Below are 24,096 nucleotides of genomic sequence, written 5' to 3'. Positions count from 1 at the left end.
TTAATTTTTTTTATAAATGTCTAATGGTAATGTCAATGAGGGATTTTTAATCACTGCTATGCTGAAATTATAACTAATATTGATACTGTTGTTGATAATATTCATTTTTGTTTCACTACTTTTGGTTTGTTGTGTGTCGTGTTTGTGTCTCCTTTCAATTGCTCTGTTTATTGCAGTTCTGAGTGTTGCTGGGTCTGGTTTGGTTTTGGAATTGGATTGCATTGTTATGGTATTGCTGTGTATTGTTTTGTTGAATTGATTAAAAAAAAAATCGATTCTGAATCGCACAATGTGAGAATCGCGATTCGTGTGAGAATCGCGATTCGTATTCGAATCGATTTTTTCCCACACCCCTAATAGATGTATTAACTTCAATAGTGCACTTAATTCGTCAGCTGTGTTACAAAAAAGTTTATTCGGAATAATACATAATATTGGTTTTTGAGAACATTCAAACTACTTATTAAATCAAAAACACTGTAATTCAAAGACTTGGTGCTGTTGCGAACTTCTAAAATTATGGACAAAGGAACATTTAACCCGCTACCCAAGAATGTACAACAATTCTCAACGAAAGAGAACTATAATCTATGAGAAAAATGTAACTTTAAATATCTGTATGCACGCACAAGATTTACGACCTTTAGCATATCGGTACGTAGAAATGCATTATGGAATGGATTAAGCAAAAAAAGTCAAACATACTAAAATGATGCAGATTAAAAACAACTGTTAAATCTCAAAGTGTTTCCAAAGTACAAAGAAGAGGAATACTACATATCTTGAACCTGATTAATGAATGACACATAATCCATCACATATTCGGTAAATTATGTGAACCATATCGTAAATTATCTACCTAGTATCCATGGGAACTGTATTGGTATTCATTGTTGTTGTGTTTAAAATTGAAAAAGGAAGTGGACAATTGTGTTAGAAAAGGAAAGGAGTAGGAATACTAAAAAATTGCTTCTTCATACTGCTTTTTAGACATGTTAGAATGTGAAACTGTAAACTGGTAACTGTAAATATGTTTGAAATATTACTATGTTGTTAATATTTTGTTATAATACTCATTTATTGTTGATATGGTTTATGTTGTGTTTTTTTTCGGGGTTTTTTTGACGTGTCCAAAATAAATATGTACAATAAGATATACCTGGGCCCTCTGAATGCAGCTGTGAAGGGCACCCCCGCGCAACCCCGAAAGGGACAAGCAGTTGAAAATGAATGAATGGACGTACAATACACCTGTCAGTATGATACCGTGAAGCCCTTCACTTTTCCAAACTACAACATGTGTAAACATAATGCTATCTTTTAATTATTTCTATCTATAAAAAGTAGTATTATTTGTTTAAGGGCCGTACTTAATGGTGTTTCCAGCGAGTGTGAATCGGTTTACTGGCGCTATTGAAAGTGAATATTTCCATTGCCAGACTCAGTGGTACCTCAATTTATCAGTTTAATTGGCTCTTGACTCAAAACATTTGTATGTTAAATCAACTTCGCCCATTGAAATTAAATATAATCAATTCAATCAGTGCTTGAACCCCAAAACAGCACAATTTTAACATGTAATATGCCTTTTAAAAAGAAAAAGAAACCTTCAAATAAGAAAAATTGTACTAAAAAAACAATACAATACAATTTACTACAAACAACTACAGTAGTTTTATGAATAATGTTGTAGTAATGTACAGAATTTACTATAGATTGACCTATATATATATATATATATATATATATATATATATATATATATATATATATATATATATATATATTTGGATATTCTCTTACAGTGGAAGTGACATTGGCGTCAACATTACGAATACTATTACAAGCTCTAACGCTTTGTTGAAGTATGTTTATTTCGAAAACAAGTAAATGAAAATGATTATGACATTATCATGCAAAGATATAAAGTACAACACATAATGTACAGATCATCAAAAGCATTATTTAGGTAGAAATATAAGTTACGTTACGTTACTAACGCCTTTATCGAGGCGTGATCGTAACAATACATATTTTGTATAATTATGCAATATTAGGCAGCCTACACACGTGTATATGTTAGTATATACAAAATATTTCAGTGATACAAATATGGCTCAACAATTGCTGTAATGTTTTGCAGCTTCTCTTGTGTCCCTGCAATAAAACTAGATTTAATTTAGTTTAAGTTCTTTATCCCCTCTCTCAACAACAGAAACATGATTCTACTTGAAGAGACTGTTTCAATACTGATCATTTTTAGCAGCTTTGATTCACAGACACATCGGGAGATAGTACGAGTTAGCAGAGTGGCCGTTTATGTTTATTATGATTTTACGGTTTTCTGAATCATAGTAATGTTACTAGTAGTTGTGACATGCAGAGGACTGGGATGTTTATTACATTTTTTGGGAGAGTTTTCCTATGTTATCTTTGATACCCACCAAAGTTTCCCTCCAATTTCCCTGTCGTGGGTTTGAAGGGCGCTGCCAAAGACCTCGGCTTCTGTTTGGCTCTGCCTTTTACCAATGCGTGGTTTACGAAACCAATCAGATGGCGCCGTGAGCGGGACAGTGCTGGAGACAAATAGACAAAATAACTAGTTTTAAATGGGCCTGTTGGATTGAAATAAGGCAGACGCTTGTTCGATGATTGTTAGATACAAAATGATAGTAATGGTCATTACAAAGGTAAATATTACCATTCATTGTTAGTAAAAAAAGAAAAAAGTAGATACCGTTTAAAAAAAAAAAGGCTGATGCTTATGATGCCAAAAAAACAAATATTGGCACCTAAAGTCTGTCGATCATTTAGTATTTACTATGGAGAGAGTGGATTTCTACGGTAGCTCCTTAAATCTGTTTCCTTGTCTAACTCGCCATTAGCCGCTTCTTCATATTTACATGGATAAATGTCCGTCGTTTTGATATAATCATTCTTCACCGGCGTGCTTCTGTATGGTGCAGACCAGCAGTGATACGCTCATCCTGCTTCGCCAAGTTGACTACCCACTTGGCCATGTTTTTGGGGATTTCTTTCTTTAAATCAATGAATATCATCCGCTTCCTCAGCCCTGTCTTCTCACTTTTTACCTTTAATCACACTTAAATTAAAGCACCAATGTATTGCTGTTCTCTTGTATTGTAAAATTGTTAATTCACATAACGTTACATGTAAAAGTGTGAAAATACTGCACCAAAGAAGCATTCTTTTTTGGAGAAGAAAGAATATTTACATGAGTTTCTGCTCAAAGCCTCCACAACAATGTCACTCTTGTTAGGAAGGAATTATTTTGTTAAGTACCACGGTGAAACCAAAGTCCAAGATTAAACGCTAACAAAAGTAATTGTGGCGCCAAGTAAACGTGATGAACGTTTTACATTTAAATTTAATACATTTGCCATAATGGTATGACTTCTATAAATCGGAGGGCTTTCAAAGTGTGAGGCGGGCCTGCCTGTTCAATTCAAAGTGTTTTTGTTGTGTTTGACAGCTTGATCGAGGAGCGTAAATGCACCTCCCTGCCCAACTCTCCAGCCAAGCGAGTGTGTCCCAGCAAAAAGAAGCAGTTTTACATCAACCAAGCCATCCGCAACTCTGACCTTACTCCTCGAGCCAAAGGCAAGAAGAGCCTGCGCCGACAGGAGAACAGTAAGATCTTCCGCCCAAAATATGGTCCAACTAGAAGCTAGCTTAGTGATTTGTGTTTTCCTCAGTACTGCAATTTATTTGGGCAGTAGATGATGTCATTGTGTTATTTGCAGAATAATTAGGTGAGCAAAAAACATGAAAAGCAAACCAGATATTTTTAAGATGTCAGGCTCCAAAAGTATCCAATAAAACTAGAAAAAGTGTCCAGATTAATTGTTAGTTGTTTTTTTGAAAAAGAGCATCCTGAGGAGGTTATTCACCATGCGGGCCAGGAATGACACCATGCAGGCTCCTGCGTTCAATTAAAAACTTGGGAGACAAACATTTTTACAGCAGATTCCTAAAAACACAAGTTCTCCTGTAGTATAGAGGACCACTGTTAACACATTGAGAGATCCTTGCATTGACGTTTTAACCTTGTGAGCAAACATAGAACATTGGGTACATAACTGAGGTGTTCCTCAAGGCTCCCCTTTAAGTCTTCTCCATTTTTGGAAGTCACACATTTTTTTTCTAATGTGATTGATGTAACTAAGGTGTTGTTTTAGCTTGTTTAGTTCAGTTGCAGTTAGTAGTCATTTGTTCAACTTCTTTAGTTAGTTAGTTTTCCTCAAAATTGCATTATGGGTCCTCTCTGTTTGATCATTTGGGCTGTTCAACTGGTGGCCTGTGAGTTCAGTTCTAACAACTTGTGAGAGAGTCACATTTTTGCATAAGATTCTTAAACACACTAGAGTGCTGTCATAGAGATGATCATTTACAAGGTCCTAGCAGAGCGGTCCTGTAACTCTGACAAAATCAATAGATGGAAATCAATTGTCTACTGTAGAGGATGGTGGTTCTTTGGAATATACAAAATCAGACTAATAGTAAAGGGAGAAGTCCAGCCCCCTGGTCCTTAGCTTTCTGGAATTGTGACTCCAAAACAACATGAACTACAGGGAGGAGGTGAAACATCTGGTTGACTGGTGCAAAACCAACAACCTGGTCCTTAACGTCGACAAGACCAAGGAGATCTTCGTCAACTTCAGAAGGCACGAGTCCAGCCGCACTCCACTCTTCATCAACGGCACAGCAGTGAAGATCGTAAGCAGCACCAAGTTCGTGGGGGTGCAGATAACTGACAATATGACCTGGGCCCTACACACCGGGGCTCTTGTAAAAAGAGCTCAGCAGCACATGCACTATCCCCATTCCCACCACATTCTACAGAGGCACTATAGAAAGCCTGCTGACCAACTGCATCTCTGTCTGGACTGGAGCCTCCAGTGCCTCAGACTGGAAGTCTCTGCAGAGAGTGGTGAGGAGGGCGGAAAAGATCATCAGGACTCCTCTTCCTCCTATCCGGAAAATCGCAAAAAGCCGCTGCCTGACCAATGCTCAGAAAATCTGTAGACTCCTTCCACCCCCATTAAGGACTGTTTTCACTGCTGGACTATAGAAAGAGGTTTCACAGCCTCCATAGCAGTACCTCCAGGTTCTGTAACAGCTTCTTCTCTCAGGCCATAAGACTCTTGAACGCATTTTTATAATTCCTTCAATTCCCCCCAAAAACGGATTAACTCGGTGAAATATAAAGACAATATAACATACATCCATAAATGTGGATGTTCATGCAAAAGTGCAATATATTTATCTGTACAGTAATCTATTTATTTATATCTGCACCTTATTGCTCTTTTATCCTGCACTACAAAGAGGCTAAAGCAACAACATTGTGTTCTTACCTGTACTGTAAAGTTCAAATTTGAATGACAATAAAAGGAAGTCTTAGTTGAATATCCCTGGTTTACAGGAGTCTGATAACTTGCCTTGTATAGTGAAGCAACTAATGGTCACCTAAATAGGGGGAACGTTTATTTTATTTAACAAGAGTGTGGTGTGTCAGGAAGGAGTACTGGCACGCGTTGCCCTGCATGCCTTGTTGTGTGTCAATAGGCTGTAACTTTGAGTTCATATTCCTGCGTAGCCGTTTATTTCCGTGTGGGAAAGCAGATTGTGTTACTTCTTACGTTCCATATGTGTTAACTTTCCTGAGTGAGGCAGGTTGTTGGATTAGTGACCTCCTGCTCTTTAGTGCAGTGTAATTGAGATTTTTCCTATACCACTAGTTACCTGGGCCAAGGTTCAACTGTCCTCATTCGGATCAGCGACAAATTGAACACGTTCGCACCTTCTTATAGTTCAAATTATTGTGATGTGTAATTTATGGTATTGTAAAACTCTGTTTCTTCCACACCAAAACCAGCACGCTATCTTGCCAACCTTCTTGAGAGGGAGGAGTGTTCCAAAGATGATCTCGAGGTTTGCAGTAGTCCAGCAATCCCGTCCATCTTCACCGAAGCATGCACAAACGACAACTACATTGAGGTGCGTCACCTGGATCTGGAATAAATATTACCGTTGCTGTCATGTGAAAATTTTAAGGCTTTGTAAACCAGCTGCTATTCCTCGCACTTCTCTTCCCATTCAGCCTTGGAGCGACTTCATGAATTGTTCAGGTGAAGAGCAAGAGAGACTTTTGTCTTTGCTCGAGAGGGAAGTGGCCAGTAAGAAACAGGCCAGAAATCTCCCTAAAGATCAACGGAATGGTAATGGCCATAGTCGTCATTATGTGGGCCGAGGATGTCGTAGTGGTTTGTGCAGCCCTTTGTGACACTAGTGATTTAGGGCTATATAAGTAAACATTGATTGATTGATTGATTGTCTGCTAACATACGTATAATCATTTATTTGAGGACTGTATGACATTTCATGATCTTTTTTTACAAAGGGTTTCCTAAGGTGGTTAAAAGAAAATTAATGCTTGAATTTTTTTATTATAATGAATTTTAATAGTTTGAAAAGGGCTTGATTGAATTAGATTATGAGTTAACAATCTAATTCAATCAATCACTCTTTAGGTGGATAAACAAATATATACTTCACAAGAATAATATATAACTCATTTCAAAAGGACAATACTAATTTAATTTTTAATTGACTTTTTCACAGCAACCTTTTTGACACAATAAGGAGAGAGACAATTAGCAGGACTACACTAAGGGCTTGAATGATCCAGCCACACTAAAATGCATATTGCAAGAAGTATTTTTCATATAGAACAAGTGATGTACCAGATCGGGTACTTTTTTTTGGCACCGACGAATCTCGCTGGTCATACCAGCCACCGATTCATGTAAAATCCAAAAATGGCATGTTATGGTACCTGAGTTGCATGTGACAACGCGCCCGGTTGCCAACTCAGCCAGCTCTTCGCACTCGGCACTTGGAGATCACTCCAGCAACACTGAGAGCTGAGTCAGCCAAACTACTGAAATGTTGTAATGTTGCAATTTTGAATTCCAGCAAAGCAATTGACTCCAAAAAACGCTCCTAAATAAGGCTCCATTTTTCCAAAATGGGCTAGCTTGATGCTAATATACATTGGCTTGGCCACCGACATGCTACAGATTAATATTAGTGATTTTACATGCCATTTTAAACTCCTCCAAATTAGTTATTGAAAACTACATCTAAGATTCACGTTATAATCAAAACGCTGGTGCGAAATAAATATTACAATAATTACATTATTAACACCTTTTCAGGCGCAACTAAGGACTAGATTCAACAAAGTCTGAACTGACCAGCCAAAACACCATAAACTATACACTACTAACATCTAACGTTTGGGATTTGCAACTGTAGTTGTAACTTATTGTCATATCTGCAACTAAGACTCAGAAATGTGATAAACAAGATACAACAACTGGACAGCAATTATCATAATCAACTCATTTTTAAATGTTGCAATAAAAGTTAGATTTATCATCATAAACGATGATGAATAAACAATGATCATATACAATTTACACACACAAAAGTACCGACAATTGGTACCGTTGAGTACTGGTATTAATTCTTAGGTGCTGGAAATTGATACTGTTTCTGTTCAAATTTTAACAGTACTTATGCCTATATAGAAGATATGTTAATAATACACAAACACCCTTAAAAAAAACAATAGACACCATGTCTGTGGTCTCCAAATCACCCTTTAGAATTCATGAACTTATAAGGTGGAATTTCTGGACTGATGATATGTCTTATCATGTAATATATTATATATCATATTATATATATCATTAGTCAACAGATATATAAGTATTTATTTTTATTTTAACAAGAAGAAAATGTGTGGAATGTATGATAATGTATTAGTTGCCATGATCTAACGTGACTGTTATCATCAGTTTCTTACATTTTGTAATATTTCTTGTCCAGCGCTCTTATTTTTTGTTTCCACCTGCTGTTAACCTCCAAATGTACCACCACTCCTGTGGTCTGAGCGCTGGCCCTTTCACCTGTCCTTGGTTGACAATTATGATGTTTCTTATGCTAGACCTGTCTCGTGGACAGCGCTGGATCATTTTGTTTTGTTTGCTTTGCACTTAACACATGTTCGCTCTTTGAGAACCTCATTGCTGCCCATCTTTGTGTTTTAAGTTTCCAGTTTTTTCCCCATCCAAAAAGATGGTCTTTCATGCACTTGCCTGCCATCTCTGCATCCCGGGATCCAGACATTCACTGGAATGTAACCGTTTCTTGTATTATTAGATATTATTGTTTAAAACATATGCAGTTGCATGCAGTACATGTCTTATTTTCTGTCAAAATGCAAAGAACAAATATATTTAGTAAAACAACATAAAGTACTTTACTGACGCATATTATTTTCAGACTTTCATGGGCCGTATAAAATAATATGTTGGGCCAGATCTGGCTCCACAGGTCTTGAGTTTGACACCTGCGCTTTATTAGTCTTTTAGTTTTGTGGATAGGATAGAGCAGTGGTTCTTCAAGGCGTACTTGAAGGTATGCCAAGGGGTACGTGAGATTTTTTTTAAATATTCTAAAAATAGCCACAATTCAAAAATCCTTTTTAAATATATTTATTGAATAATGGTCAAATGCAGAAGACAAATTTCACCACACCTAGTGTGAGTGTGACAATCATTGGTACTTTAACTTTTAATACGTCAACGAAATAAAAATGAAAGTTCATAAACTGTGGAAAGAAAATACAGCAATGCAATATTCAGTGTTTACAGCTAGATTTTTTGTGGACGTGTCCCATAAATATTAATGTTAAAGAATTCTTTTTTTGTGAAGAAATTTTTAGAATTAAGTTCATGAATCCAGATGGATCTCTATTACAATCCCCAAAGAGGGCACTTTAAGTTGATTATTACTTCTATGTGTAGAAATCTTTATGTATAATTGAATCACTTGTTTATTTTTCAACAAGTTTTTAGTTATTTTTATATCTTTTTTTTCCAAGTAGTTCAAGAAAGACCACTACAAATGAGCAATATTTTGCACTGTTATACAATTTAATAAATCAGAAAATGATGACATGGTGCTGTATTTTACTTCTTTATATCTTTTTTTCCAACCAAAAATGCTTTGATCTGATTAGGGGGTACTTGAATTCACAGGGGGTACATCACTGAAAAAAGGTTAAGAACCACTAGGGATAGAGGATGCAGTGGTGGTTCTGGCTTCAATTGCACCGTCCTTACGCGCCCCTCTGATACATTATCAATGTTACACCATATTAAAAATGTAAATAGTTTTAGTTTCAAGCAATTTGTTTCTACTCATTTACCTTTTACATTACCGTGCGGTGAACCATCTGACACACATCCTCACCTGATGCCCAAATGAGCGCTGAGCACCAATACGGGTACATATAAACTTAATTGCCCGGCAATTGCCATTGTCGCCCATATCAAAAACTGACACCGACAAGATGGATGAATGAATAGCAGATACTTGAAAAGTGTATTCATACTAAAAGTTTGTGCTTGTTGTTGATTAGTTAAATCAGATTTTTGTTTGATTCGTTAATTGTCTTTCCACAGTAAATCCTGCCTTCACAGCTCAAGAATGTTTCCAGAGAATCGACCGGAGACTGCGAATAACTTTGAGACGAAAACAAATCCCAGTGGTGAGCTCTTCTACAAGCTTAGTATTGTATACATGTGTGCAAGCTTAGAGCCTTTTTCTCCTCTTTGCTCCTTCTCTCAACCTCTTGTGTGTTGCTGTCTTCCTGTTATTTACATTTCCATTTGAATCAATATCTGCATGTGTTTGGTAATTTGGTGCAAGCAGGATGTCTGAAAAAAGGCCATAAGATACTTCTTTAGAAGTTAAAGTTTTACCCAGTACTCAAATTAATTGTCCGTTTTACCAAGTCTTGCAGAGGATAGTTCCCTGATTCTGCTCCCGTCTCACGTAGCTGTTTTTCTTTTTGAATTCTTCTTACAGGGAACTCTGGAAGTCCTTGAAGAAAACATTCTGAGCTTCTTCGTCACTCAGCCTCGCTCAGTTTACACAGCCAACCTCTCCAGCAGGTGTGCACTTGTTTTTGCGTTCATCAAAGTGAAGTTTTAGTTCACACAAAAAAAAATGTCTCATTATCTGAGTCAAACTGCACATTGCATCTATTGTTTTGCTCCCAAGGGATGGGTACTGAATTCAGTAGTTTATTGGTACCGACAGAATGCCATCGCTGTTACCGGGTACCGATTCACGTAAACTCGAATGGAGGCATATTTCGACACCTTTGTTGCATGTGATGTCATGTACGGTTGCAAAGTCAGCGTTGGAACTCGACTCAAGCACTCGGCCAGGAAAGAGCAGTCAAGCACTCAGAGTGGACTCAGGTGACTCCCTTTAGTTAATGTTCAAATTTTCCATACCAACAAAAAGGCCCGCGAAAGTACAGTTGGGCTCCACTTTTCAAATCTCGATTTGCCATAGATATGTGAGTGTGAATGTTGTCTCTCTATCTGTGTTGGCCCTCTGATGAGGTGGCGACTTGTCCAGGGTGTACACTGCCTTCTGCCAGAATGCAGCTGAGATGGGCTCCAGCGACCCCGAAAGGGAAAAGTGGTAGGAAATGGATGGATGCTAAACATTAGCATTGACAGTTTTACATCCCTATTTCAACCCCTCCAAATTTGGTTATTAAAACTACAACTAAGATGCACGCTACAATTAAAACCGCTTGAATGTAATAAACAATATCTACTGTAGTAGTACACTTTGTAGGACTCAACAAAAGAAAATAAAGGCACATTCAACTTAATGCAGTGGTGCCCATTACGTCGATCGCAAGCTATCGGTCGATGTGGTAGGGGGTGTCGATTACCAGGCATTAAAAAATTTGACCTAAAAATTAACTATTATTAATCTTCACTATGATGTCACATTCGTCACTGACGTACACGGCAATCGAGTGTCTTGTGAAGTGACTGCTGGTGCAAGCTCCATCCATTCATTTTGTACCGCTTATTCCCTTTGGGGTCGCGGGGGGCGCTTGTGCCTATCTCAGCTAGAATCGGGCGGAAGGCGGGGTACACCCTGGACAAGTCGCCACCTCATCGCAGGTCCAACACAGAAAGACAGACAACATTCACACTCACATTCACACACTAGGGCCAATTTAGTGTTGCCAATCAACCTATCCCCAGGTGCATGTCTTTGGAAGTGGGAGGAAGCCGGAGTACCCGGAGGGAACCCACGCAGTCACGGGGAGAACATGCATACTCCACACAGAAAGATCCCGAGCCGGGATTGAACCCAGGACTACTCAGGACCTTCGTATTGTGAAGCAGAAGCACTAACCCCTCTTCTCCCGGGCTGCCCGGTGCAAGCGCAGTATGAAGAAATAACAGACAGGCAAGACCGCGAAAAACTTATTTTATTTCATCAAAGACTCTCTCTCCCAAACACATAAACATAAAAATCAACCGCACAGTTTCTGACTTCACAATAACAATGCTCCTCTATCCTGTCTGTGTTAACAAAATAAGGGTGTCAGAAATGTAGCGCACACAACCAAGCGAGCTATGTAGTTCCCCTCCAATGTATTGCTTGTAAAAGGTATGAAAAGGAATATGGAAGCTGGACAAATAAGAAGCAAAAAAAAACTCTGATGTAGTATTGGAACGAAAGGAGGACTTTTTACCCTCCACAATGTAAATTCGATGTTGTGGAACTTATCGGCATTCCTGTGAATTCTGTATGATTACAATCAATGTATGAGAATAAGGTAATACACCAATTTATATTCTTGTCTTCAAGAAAGAAGGTAATCGGTATGCTTTTAACATGTTTCTATTTTTATTAGCCATGTTAACAAAAAATATTTGTTGTGTGTGTATATTTTTTTAAATCTCTCTCTCTCTATATATATATATATATATATATATATATATAAAAATGTGTATATCTATATATACACATGTGTGTGTACATATATATAGATATACGTATGTATATCTATATACACACACGTGTATATATAGATGGATAGATAAATATATATATATATGTATATCCATATAGATGTACACACACGCATATATGTGTATATATAGATGGATTAATTATATATATATACACACACATATCAGATCATTTGATAAGTTACTTGCCTGCTGAAAGTGTGGGCACCACTGACCCAATGGCAAAGACTACTTCCTGACTAAGGAATGATTTAGAAAAATCTGCGATAGTGAGGCCGCAAATTTTGACGCTCGCTGTGATATAGTTATTCACTAATAAGTTCCTCAATTGTTTGATGAAACAGAGCACACGGGAAAAACTTTTTTTTTCCGTAATGAGAATTTTTTAAATCACATGCATCCTTCATGCTCAAAAGAAAAACATGCCTTTTTCTGATCCACCCACAGAGTGCAGCCTGTAAACTGTGCAGCTACAGCAACAACATTCCAAGAACATGTGTCATGTGTTACACATGCACAACATTAGGTTGAATGCAGTTATTGGCTTGTATAAGTGATTCATGTTGTTGTTTTTCAGCTTTGAAAGGCTGCTGCTCCATGCTCTCTGCCAGTACATGGACCTTGTTTCTTCAAGTGAGTGTAACAAACTTTGGCTTTTTAAAACCCTTACAGTGGAACCTTGATTTACAAACCTTATTGGTTCTTTAACACTGTTGAAAAATGAAAAGTGGGTATATAGAAGCAAATTTCTCTGTAAGAAACAATGTAAATATCAATAATGGGCTTCTTCCTTGACAAAAGTCCATATTTTAGTACAAGTTTGCACACTTTGAACGCAATATAAAGTGCTGTACTGTACTGTGTATCAAACAAACTTTACTAGGGGCTGATGGATCAACTGTCTCTTTAATAACAAAGCCAAAACAACTTGCTGAATTGTCCTCATTTGCTGACACACAGTCACCAGCACTCAGTGTTTGAAGTCACAAAATTCATTAACTTCAGCAGCCTGGTCGCTACTATTAACACAAAATAAATGAATAAAATCCTTTTAACCATGTCAGTTAATCTTCTTGGTGTGCAGCAGAAGGGAGGGGTGTTGAGGCAGTATCGAAAACGCTCTAGATTCTTCTTGAACGTTTCAAACCACGCATGGCATGTCCATTACTTTCTTTAGACTTGGAAAAGATTGAATTATAAAAGCCATATCATTTTAGAACCCCCTGAATGAAGAAGGATATGGCCCCTTTAAAAATGATAATAGGTATTTTGGAACAACACATCAAAAAAAAATTGACTCATAAGTATAATTATCAATTATAAATCAATTATAGATTTTCAGATGGATCACCAGGCACAAAATAATAGACTTAAAAACTACCTCCATCCATCCAATTTTTACCACTCGCCCCTTTTGAAGTCTGGGAGGCACTACCTATACTTAAATTAAAATTGCCTATACTTTGCACTCATTGAGGGAGCAAAAACAGACAAATGTTGTAAACATGCTAAAGTGAAGTGAAGCGAATTATTTTTATTTAGCGCTTTCCTCTTGTGACTCGAAGCGCTTTACATAGTGAAACCCAATATCTAAGGTACATTTAAACCAGTGTGGGTGGCACTGGGAGCAGGTGGGTAAGGTTTCTTGCCCAAGGACACAACGGCAGTGACTAGGATGGCAGAAGCTGGGATCGAACCTGGAACCCTCAAGTTGCTGGCACGGCCACTCTACCAACAGAGCTATACCGCCCCTATAAAAATCCCACAAAGCAGCACGGTATTTAAGAACAGGTCTGCGCCGCTGACTATATGAGCGCCTGAGATCGATGCCACATTGGCTATGCTGCCAGGCACAAAATGGCGGCGGTGCGAGGCACACAACGAGTAGATTAAATATTCGTACACTGAGACAAAATTTGTACACCAAAGCATATTTTAATTCGGTCTGTGGTTTGTAAATTAAATGAGGGGTCTGTAAATCGAGGCTCCCTGTATGTCAAGGACTAAAGTCACAAAACAGGATCTTCACCCCTTGGAGTTTTTTTCCAGTTTTGTTGTCACAGCAAGATACTGTACATGTCATCCATGTCTTCAAAACGTGTCCCCTTTGATAAAGTTTGACAAAAGAGGGGAAAAACACACACAGACCCAGGTCGGGGGAGTGAGGGTGGTTGCTCCAGCAAAGCAATTTTATTCTCGGCCAGGAAGCAGCCAGCTCTCGCTTCTTTTTGTGCACTGAATAAAGCAAACACTGCAGGATCTCTTTATAGATATTTTAGTTGGTTATCTGGCTGTGGGGCCAGTTGTTGTCTCAAAGGCGACAACATCTCTCACATCCAAAGAATGCGATCAACATAAACAGTCTTGGGAGTTGACTGACTTGCCTTGTACTATGAACAATGCAAAAGGCAACAATGGTTTTCCTTATGTCCAAGTGTGTCACAACACAGAGGAATAGTGATATTTTAAAATGTAAATGGTAAATGTACAGTATGCTCCTTTAAATGTTAGGACTCATTCAGTGTTTGTTGAAATCAAACTGTACCACAAAAAAAAAATCACTATGTAGACTTCAAGTTGGTGTAGAGCAGGGGTCACCAACCTTTTTGAAACCAAGAGCTACTTCTTGGGTACTGATTAATGAGAAGGGCTACCAGTTTGATACACACTTAAATAAATGGCCAGAAATAGCCAATTTGCTCAATTTACCTTCAATAAATAAATCTATGTACATATAAAAAAAAAAAAGGGTATTTCTGTCTGTCATTCCGTTGTACATTATTTTTCCTTTTACGGAAGGTTTTTTTGTAGAGAATAAATGATGAAAAAAACCACTTAATTGAACGGTTTAAAAGAGGAGAAAACACGAAAAAAATGAAAATTAAATTTTGAAACAAAGTTTATCTTCAATTTCGACTTTTTAAAATTCAAAATTCAACCCAAAAAAATGAAGAGAAAAACTAGCTAATTCGAATCTTTTTGAAAAAAGTATAAAAAAAAATTTATGGAACATCATTAGTAATTTTTTCTGATAAAGATTAATTTTAGAATTTTGATGACATGTTTTAAATAGGTTAAAATCCAATCTGCACTCTGTTAGAATATATAACTAATTGGACCATGCTATATTTGTAACAAAGACAAATCATTATTTCTTTTAGATTTTCCAGAATAAACATTTTTTTTAAATTCAGAAGACTTTAAAATAAGATTTAAATTTGATTCTACAGATTTTTCTAGATTTGCCAGAATATATATATTTTTTAATTTAATCATAAGTTTGCATAAATATATCACAAATATTCTTCGTCGAAAAAACAGAAGCTAAAATGAAGAATTAAATTAAAATGTATTTATCATTCTTTACAATAAAAAAAAAAACTTGAACATTGATATAAATTGTCAGGAAAGAAGAGGAAGGAATTTAAAAGGTAAAAAGGTATATGTGTTTAAAAATCCTAAAATCATTTTAAGGTTGTATTTTTTCTCTAAAATGGTCTTTCTGAAAGTTATAAGAAGCAAAGTAAAAAAAATAAATGAATTTATTTAAACAAGTGAAGACCAAGTCTTTAAAATATTTTCTTGGATTTTCAAATTCTATTTGAGTTTTGTCTCTCTTAGAATTGAAAATGTCGAGCAAAGCAAGACCAGCTTGCTAATAAATAAATACAATTTAAAAAATAGAGGCAGCTCACTGGTAAGTGCTGCTTTTTGAGCTATTTTTAGAACAGGCTAGCTGGCGACTCATCTGGTCCTTACGGGCAACCTGGTGCCCGCGAGCACCGCGTTGGTGACCCCTGATGTAGAGTATGTATGCCCAGACTTTTAAAGTCTATTTGTTGAACCCCTCAGGTAGCACCGTGAATGGGTCTCGACAGACTGAAGTGGTGAACAAACAAGAGGACTTCCTGCCTCCCACGCCTCTGCTATCAGCCTACTTGGAACAAAGATGCTGAGGCGGAGGCTACGCTCACCTGCAGGCCTTAAAGTAAGCGGGGGCCAGCGACATGAACGTCTGCAAGGTTGACCCCGGGGAAAAAAATTGCTCTGGTCTGTTGGGAAGCTGTTAGTTCTGAATATATCCATCACTTAAATCATGTAATTGTGTGTCACACACAGCATCAGTCACAGTGTAGGACGGCACTTACGAATACAATGTCATAGTGTAAGGGAATTCAAAAGTAGTTGATATCACTCTAGGCTTTATTATGGTGATTGTGCATGGATGTGATCGTGACGCCGTAATGCACTTCATGAATATTATACTGTGCTATGGCTACTACCCCACTGCTAAAATATTAGTTGCATCCCATCGCGATGTCTTTGCTGCCTTTGCGTGATTGTTTTTGTAAAAAGATTTATTTGCTACAAGCTTTATATTTTCTTTTTTGGTTTGTAAAAAAAGCACATTTGACCAACAGTGAATTTATCAAGCTACGTAATCGACTGCGTAAGAAAATCAAGAAGCTATCTCATGGTATACATTGTAGACTGTAGACATCTACAGCTGTGCATTTCTAATTAACAAATACTTGAGTTTTATTATAAAATCAACTCCATGTTTTTATTTACACATTATTCTCTGCTTGAAATGTAAAATGTCTGCTTTTTAAGGCAACATTAATATTAAGTGGTAGCTATTTTCTCCTATAATCCCAGGATTTCTACTGGTGGCGTAACAGCTGCAGATGGTCTCCGCCATCTTTTACAAGATCTTGTGAACCCGTGCGTAATCACCTGATAAAGGGAGTTGTAGTAAAGGGAACCATCCTTCCATCCATCCATTTTCTACCGCTTATTCCCTTTGGGGTCGCGGGGGGCGCTTGTGCCTATCTCAGCTACATTCGGGCGGAAGGCGGTTATACACCCTGCACAAGTCACGACCTCATCGCAGGACCAACACAGATAGACAGACAACATTCACACACTAGGGCCAAGTTAGTGTTGCCAATCAACCTACCCCCAGGTGCATGTCTTTGGAGGTGGGAGGAAGCCGGGGTACCCGGAGGTAACCCACGCATTCACAGGGAGGACATGCAAACTCAACACAGAAAGATCCCGAGCCCGGGATTGAACCCCAGACTACTCAGGACCTTCGTATTGTGAGGCAGAAACACTAAGCCCTCTGCCACCATGAAGCCCGTAAAGGGAACCACTGAAATCATATTCTGTCCGTCCGGAGGAGCAGAAGCAAATAAACTTGGTCCTGCTATTTTGGATATGTAACGGCTGCTGAACGGCAACACCGCGGAACGTATCAACCTTTGCCGTCCATTAATACCAACAGGCAGGCGTCTGTGACGGCACAAACTTGACTCGTTGAAAAGACGACAGTTTTGCCTTGCAGAACTAGATCTTTATTTTTCTATTTGTAGCAAGCAACAACACAACAGCCGTATCAACCCTGGTGAGCGTTATACACACACACCTCATTTAATCTCTTGCTTACCGCTTCCTGGACCCCTGTATCAGCTAATATTTGACAGAGATCCCCAAATAGCTGTCCAGAATGTGCCTGTAATATGATTCTTTGATTTTGGATCTCCAAAAATCAGCATGAATGCCTGGGCCGAAATTCCATAGGTCAATTAACCAAGCGATAGATGAAAATTTAGTCGGTAACTTTTCCATTGTCGGTAATCGTCATATGCATGTATTGTTATGGCTGCAAGAAGCAGAGTAGTCACTCTTAGCAGTCACTGCGAGCGTTAGAACGAAATGCACATAAACAGTAGATATAACCGCTTCAAAACTACCGACGGTTAGTATTACTGTATTAAATTTAAATTATTGAAAAACCGTGGTCGACAATTCCACTTTGATAAGCTTACAGAAGGACTAGTTTTAGCTTGCTAGCTAGTTTAAATGCCAACATGAACAGAAGACATTAACATATTTTCCCATCAAGAAACGTGATACTCCATTCTAAACTTGTATGATCACCTTCCTGTCTAAACAACTAAGATACAGTTTTCTCATTGAACATATAGGCAGTGTTGTTTTTACACAAAGATATTGATGTATACACCCCATTCTAAAATGTTTAAAAAAATAAAATGGAAAAAGATAAACATACTTAAACACACAAATTAAGATAATATGGCTGTTACCACCCCAGAACAATATTTGATGTTTCCTCGGCCAAGAAAGTGTAAAAGATGTTAGTGTGTGTGCAAGTACTTTTTGAGCACATTGAAAAATACCACAGAAATAACTGTGAGGATTTTGGTAACTATAACTTTATGTATGGTTTTGGTTTTGTATATTTGAGGATGCCCTACCTCCTCCTTAACAGACAGAACCTAGTTTGTGGCCTTTGGTTGTAATTTTTATTCCAGTGCAATATTTTGCCAACTTATTTTTATTATTGGTTTGTTTTATTTAACTTGGAAATTTTCAAGTTTACAATGTTAAAATATACCCCAAATACAGGTTTATTGCATTTGAAAGGGTACTCTTGCATTGTTATTACATATTAGCATTTCATCAGTGATAATTTTGGTCTCAAGAAAATAATGGCAATAATATTGTCTATCTGCAATAGTTTGTAGGTCAACATATCATCGGACAAAATTTGTTGTCGGCCCAGGCCTATCAAAAAAGTGAAACTACTTTTGAAAACTTTCAACAAGTTTACTTCAGGTCCTTCCCTTTGTGACGTTTGAAAGTGTAAAATACGATCCGCCTTAAACACAAAGTATTTTATTTTGTAAACTACATCATTTATTTTGTGCGTGCAGATTTTAGCTACATTGATCTGCTGTGTATCCCCTGCGAATCCGAGAGGGACACGCGGTAGGAAATGGATGGATGATCTGCTGTGTTTCGGGAACCAGCAAAAATAGAAACTCTGTGTGTATTTACAGTGGGGCAAAAAAGTATTTAGTCAGCCACCGATTGTGAAAGTTCTCCCACTTAAAATGATGACAGAGGTCTGTAATCTTCATCATATGTACACTTCAACTGTGAGAGACAGAATGTGAAAAAAAAATCTAGGAATTCACATTGTAGGAATTTTAAACACGACGAGTTGAGTTTATACCAAAAAGTTCTATTTTCGTTTCATCTGACCACATGACATTCTCCCAATCCTCTGCTGTATCATCCATGTATCCATTTTGATATAAACTCAACTCGTCGTGTTTGGAGGAAGAAGAATACTGAGTTGCTTCCCAAGAACACCACACCTACTGTGAAGCATGGGGGTGGAAACATCATGCTTTGGGGCTGTTTTTCTGCTATGGGGACAGGACGATTGATCCGTGTTAAGGAAAGAAGGAATGGGGCCATGTATCGTGAGATTTTGAGCCAAAACCTCCTTCCATCAATGAGAGCTTTGAATGGTTGACCAAATACTTATTTTCCACCATAATTTACAAATAAATTATTTAAAATTCCTACAATGTGAATTACTTTTTTGCCCCACTGTAGCCCAGGGAAGCGCTACGGCACAGGCATAGCGGCACCCTGCGCAGGTGGTCCACCAGTAAACTGACACATTGACTAGAAGTTAAAGTACCAATGATTGTCACACACACACTAGGTGTGGTGAAATGTGTTCTCAGCATTTGACCCATCCCTTTGTTCACCCCCTGGGAGGTGAGGGAAGCAGTGGGCAGCAGCGGTGCCGCGCCCGGAAATCTTTTTGGGTGATTTAACCCCCAATTCCAACACTTGATGCCGAGTGCCAAGCAGGGAGGTAACTGGTCCCATTTTTATGGTCTTTGGTATGACTCGGCCATGGTTTGAACTCACAACCTACCCATCTCAGGGTGGACACGCTAACCACTAGGCCACTGAGTAGATTAGAAAGAAAAGGGAAAGAGTCTGTTGCCGTGGCGGTGCCGTTCTGTAGCTGTTATGCATCCATGGAAACCTGGGGTAAGGGTGTCTAAATTACGTTATAGCAGCCTATTTTAAATTAAACTCTGGTACTGAAGGTAAATGGTAATTTATCGAACATCTTTGGGTCCAAAGACCAACAAAAGAGCAAGAAATTGTTCATACATATTTTTGCACTTCTACAAAAATTAAACAATAACTGAAACTGTTACCTTATTTCCTTTACATAGGTCTTAACAGTTGTACCTTACATACGTCATGGCCTAATTTTGCATAATTGCCTACGTTGTGTGTACATGTAATAGTGATGGACGCTTTAGGAGAGAGTTGTGGGAGAGCTGAAAAGTGTATAGAACTACAAGTGAACGTTCTTATGTCGCTCCTTTTTTTTTCGTTTTTTAGCAGCCTGTAAGTTCTTTGAGAGGGCTCCACAGCAGCGCTTGTTGCCAAAGTCTCCAATAACACAAAAAAAGTCATTGCGATGCATACCGCTACCAACTGTACCGAGTAGTAACAAAAAGCTACATTCACAGACAGTCCCATTATAATGTGTTTATGAGCAAGTATGAACATAGGAATGTGAATCTTACCAAAACTCACAGTTGAATTTGATTCTTATTCTTCAGGTGACGATTGGATTCAACACAATTCTAGACTGAAAGCGATTTTCACGATACATTATTTGGTATAAAAATGTATACCACAACCTTGTCAAAACTAAAGCTCCTCCTCTGCTGCTAATGGCCTAAAAAAATTTGTAAAAATCCATTCTTAAAAATTTGGGATCAATTTAGAATCATAAGAAAAAAGAGTAGCGATTTGGATGTTAAACAATTTTTTTCCGCCACCTTGAGTCAACAGGTAGCGCCAAATCGCTGAATGTACAGGATACACTGTGTGATGTTGTGTTAACTGCACGTTTTGTAACGTAAATAGGGTATGCATGTGATGTTTAAACTTAAACTGAATTTAACCCTTGTGCAAGCTTAAGATTGACTATTCACAATAACAAAAAAAAGACCCACTCATAAAGTGTCATAAGTCATATATATATACAGTATATGTACAAAATGTTTTTTGTTTTTTTTTACTCTCAGCACTTGAAATCTTTATCAACTTCATATCTATCTGTTTATATCAAGTTTCATTATTTTTAGGGGCTTTATGTTTTATAGCTAATTAGTTATAAGTAACCACTATTTTTTTATAATGGGAAAACGCAAAATATTGAAACATTTTAAAAATACATTTTAGATTGGATTATTTGAGGTTGTGATTACAGCCTTGAATAGGTCAAGAATTCATGACATTGATTTTGTTACAGTAGATGAGTAATAAAATATTATTTTTACAGAGTCTCCTGAGCTAAAATGAGGCAGAAAATAGACAGAACTTGAGTTCACACACATTTTATTTACATCTATCATATTTTATATAGCTGTCTGATATCATTTTAACTCCGTTTACACTGCAAATGGCCCAAATCTTTTTTTCCTAAATCTGATTTTTCCAGCTAACTGTTTTCACTGCAAGTAAATTGGGTTCTTGATCAGACTCCAGTGTGAACACGCACAGGCTCCAATGTGGCCTGGATGTCACTTGCATGCACAGTTTGATCAAGTGAAAACAAAGGAAATGGACCGGATTTTGTAAATAAACTAGGGAGTCGCCACGCCTTAAAAAATGTTGTTTTTGTGTGAAAATAAACTAAAGTAATATAATGTATGAATGGATATATGTAGCCATTGTAATGTAATATATTTGGGAGCGTTCTAATCTTTTTATTGCTGTTAAGTAGAGGCAATACTTACACTAGCGTGGATCTACGTTATCTTTATTTTTCAACTCACGTGTACAATGTAGCAGATATAGCGTCAATTATGGTCCTTCAACAATTGGTATTTCTTCGGAATCCGAATATGTATTCATATATTACATTTAAACTATTATTTGCGCACTATTAACAAGTGATGAACCGAAAATTCGGCCTTCAAAAAAAGACTTTGCTCACAGAAACCAAATGTTGTTATGAAGTATCTGCTTCTGCTGGCCACTGCGTCTTTACCCGTGCACACCAATGACATCGCTGGCCCAAAGCTGACAAAAAAGTCGCATTTAGATCGCATTGCTGTTAAAGTCACATTTGAAAAGATCAGATACTAATCAGACTCGGACTACCTCCTAATGTGGGCTGAATCTGATGTGAAAATATCGGATTTGAAACATTTTGGAGCTTCTTAACTGCCAAAAAAATGTGATCTGTGTCACAGGGCAAAAAAAAATAGATTTGGTGTGCAATCTAAACGGGGCCATTCATTGTATTTTAGTTGTTTAATAGCAGTTCAACCCATTAAAGCTGAGAATTATGATCATGGTTTTCTGGTAGTTTAGTGGCTTAATTACACCAAAACAATATTTCCCTGTTTTTCATGCGGCAATAATGAGATTAATTCATTTTTCATGGAAAAAGAATAGGAATATACCAGGATTACAGTCTGTCAAAAAATAGCAGTTAAAATGGGAGTCAATCAGGCCGAAAATGTTCTGAAGAAAAAGTGTGTATACTTTGTTTATATCCTATTCTAACAATGTCACCATCAAAATCACAATGTTGTTTTTCTTTAAAAAAAAAGTACATGGCAGAATTTCCGACCACAAACCTTCAAACATCACATAAGGAAAACATGTCATGCCCATTTTGGGCCCTATTGTTGCACAAGGGTTAAAACGGATTTAATAACAGTGAGAGGCACATTATATAATTGAGTGTATCAAAACAGGTATTTGGGGGGCTTTTGTTTTTTGAGTGCGTCTATTATTTTTCATTCGCTTGGGCCTTGGAACGTAACCCTTGAAAAATATAGAGGTCTGGACTTGTACGATAAGGACCTTCTCTTGCAATGGGTAACTAAATGAGGACATAAACTGATAATTAATAGTAATAATAATAACCTATTAAGTGAACAGGCTTACACCGGAAGATGTAAAGCAGAGGAACCAGTCTGTGCTTTAATAGTTAGAATGACAAGTCTGTAGGAGTCAGGTTAGTTCTCATGCATGATAGTGAAGACACACTATTCATTATAGGTTAAGAAGTATTGTAAAAAGATCATAATTATAATATTTGGAATATGTGCAGTTAGATCTTAAAGGCCTACTGAAATGAGATTTTTTTTTTTATTTAAACGGGGGTAGCAGGTCCATTCTATGTGTCATACTTGATCATTTCGCGATATTGCCATATTTTTGCTGAAAGGATTTAGTATAGAACATCTACGATAAAGTTTGCAACTTTTGGTCGCTAATAGAAAAGCCCTGCCTTTACCGGAAGTATGTGCGTGTGACATCACAAGTTGCAGGGCTCCACACATATTCACATTGTTTATAACGTGAGCCACCAGCAGTAAGAGCAATTCGGACCGAGAAAGCGACAATTTCCCCATTAATTAGAGCAAGGATGAAAGATTCATGAATTAGGATATTGATAGTGATGGACTAGAAAGGAAAAAAAAGTGACGGCTCCGGGCGGCGGCAGTGTGAGCTTTACAGATGTAATTAGACACATTTACTAGGATCATTCTGGAAGATTCCTTACTGCTTATTGTTTTAATAGTGTTTTAGTGAGATTTTGAAGATTGTAAAGACATACCTCGAGGTCGGATGGCTGCAGTGAACACGCCAGTGTCTCAGAGAGAAGCCGAGAATATAAACTATCAGACTGTGTGGTCTGTAGTAGTGGGTTTCAGTAGGCCTTTAAAGTACAGTACCATTGAAAATAGCATTTTTTAAAAAGGTTTTCCAAAGTTTATTTCACACGCGCGTACTTGATACAATTGTCTGCGTTTATTCATGCGGTTACATTTAAGTTGCTAGTTGTGTTCCAAATAGCGCACTACTACACGCAGTTGGAACATGCTCTTTCAAAGTGCTAAGTGTGGGATTATTTGGAACACTGCCACAGTTTCATAGCTGGCAAGACAGGAAGTAAAAGTTGCCAGTGTCATTTCCAGTTAAGTTTTTTTTTCCCCCGCCAAACATCAGTTTACATCAACAAAATCTTAAGGCCGCATACAGGAAGTGGAGCAAAATGAGACCCGCTTTGCTTTAGCCATGATAAAGCACTTCTGCCTTAGGAAAACAACTTTTTTCTGTACATACATTTCTACATTTGTATACTTTACTAAACCGTGGTAGCACATATGCAGGACTTTTTTTTTTCTAACGAAATATAAGCCTAGAGTCTTTTGTACTGTCTTTGACCTGTTGGCACACTGTATGTGGTTGCCAACAACCAAAGTTTTTGTGG

The 24,096-nt window shown here is 37.5% G+C and overlaps 1 protein-coding gene across 2 annotated transcripts in view; it reads left to right on the top strand.

Moving 5' to 3' along the window:
- r3hdm4 (R3H domain containing 4) overlaps nucleotides 1-24,096 on the top strand; it is a 32,233-nt gene that overhangs the window by 1,198 nt on the left and 6,939 nt on the right. Inside the window, exons 2-8 of one of the 2 annotated variants that reach the window (XM_061883440.1) lie at nucleotides 3,494-3,651; nucleotides 5,900-6,021; nucleotides 6,125-6,242; nucleotides 9,558-9,643; nucleotides 9,964-10,049; nucleotides 12,526-12,581; nucleotides 15,801-15,936. In XM_061883440.1, the coding sequence (XP_061739424.1) occupies nucleotides 3,494-3,651; nucleotides 5,900-6,021; nucleotides 6,125-6,242; nucleotides 9,558-9,643; nucleotides 9,964-10,049; nucleotides 12,526-12,581; nucleotides 15,801-15,904 (730 nt within the window). In that variant the 3' untranslated portion in view covers nucleotides 15,905-15,936. Of the gene's footprint in view, nucleotides 1-3,493; nucleotides 3,652-5,899; nucleotides 6,022-6,124; nucleotides 6,243-9,557; nucleotides 9,644-9,963; nucleotides 10,050-12,525; nucleotides 12,582-15,800 lie in introns of both variants that reach the window. The other variant, XM_061883438.1, reaches the window with a different exon arrangement.

The sequence above is a fragment of the Nerophis ophidion genome, linkage group LG22 (genome assembly GCF_033978795.1).
Source record: "Nerophis ophidion isolate RoL-2023_Sa linkage group LG22, RoL_Noph_v1.0, whole genome shotgun sequence".
Lineage (NCBI taxonomy): Eukaryota > Metazoa > Chordata > Actinopteri > Syngnathiformes > Syngnathidae > Nerophis > Nerophis ophidion.
Note: the sequence above shows the minus strand (reverse complement) of the source record. Positions and strands in the feature narration are given on the sequence as shown.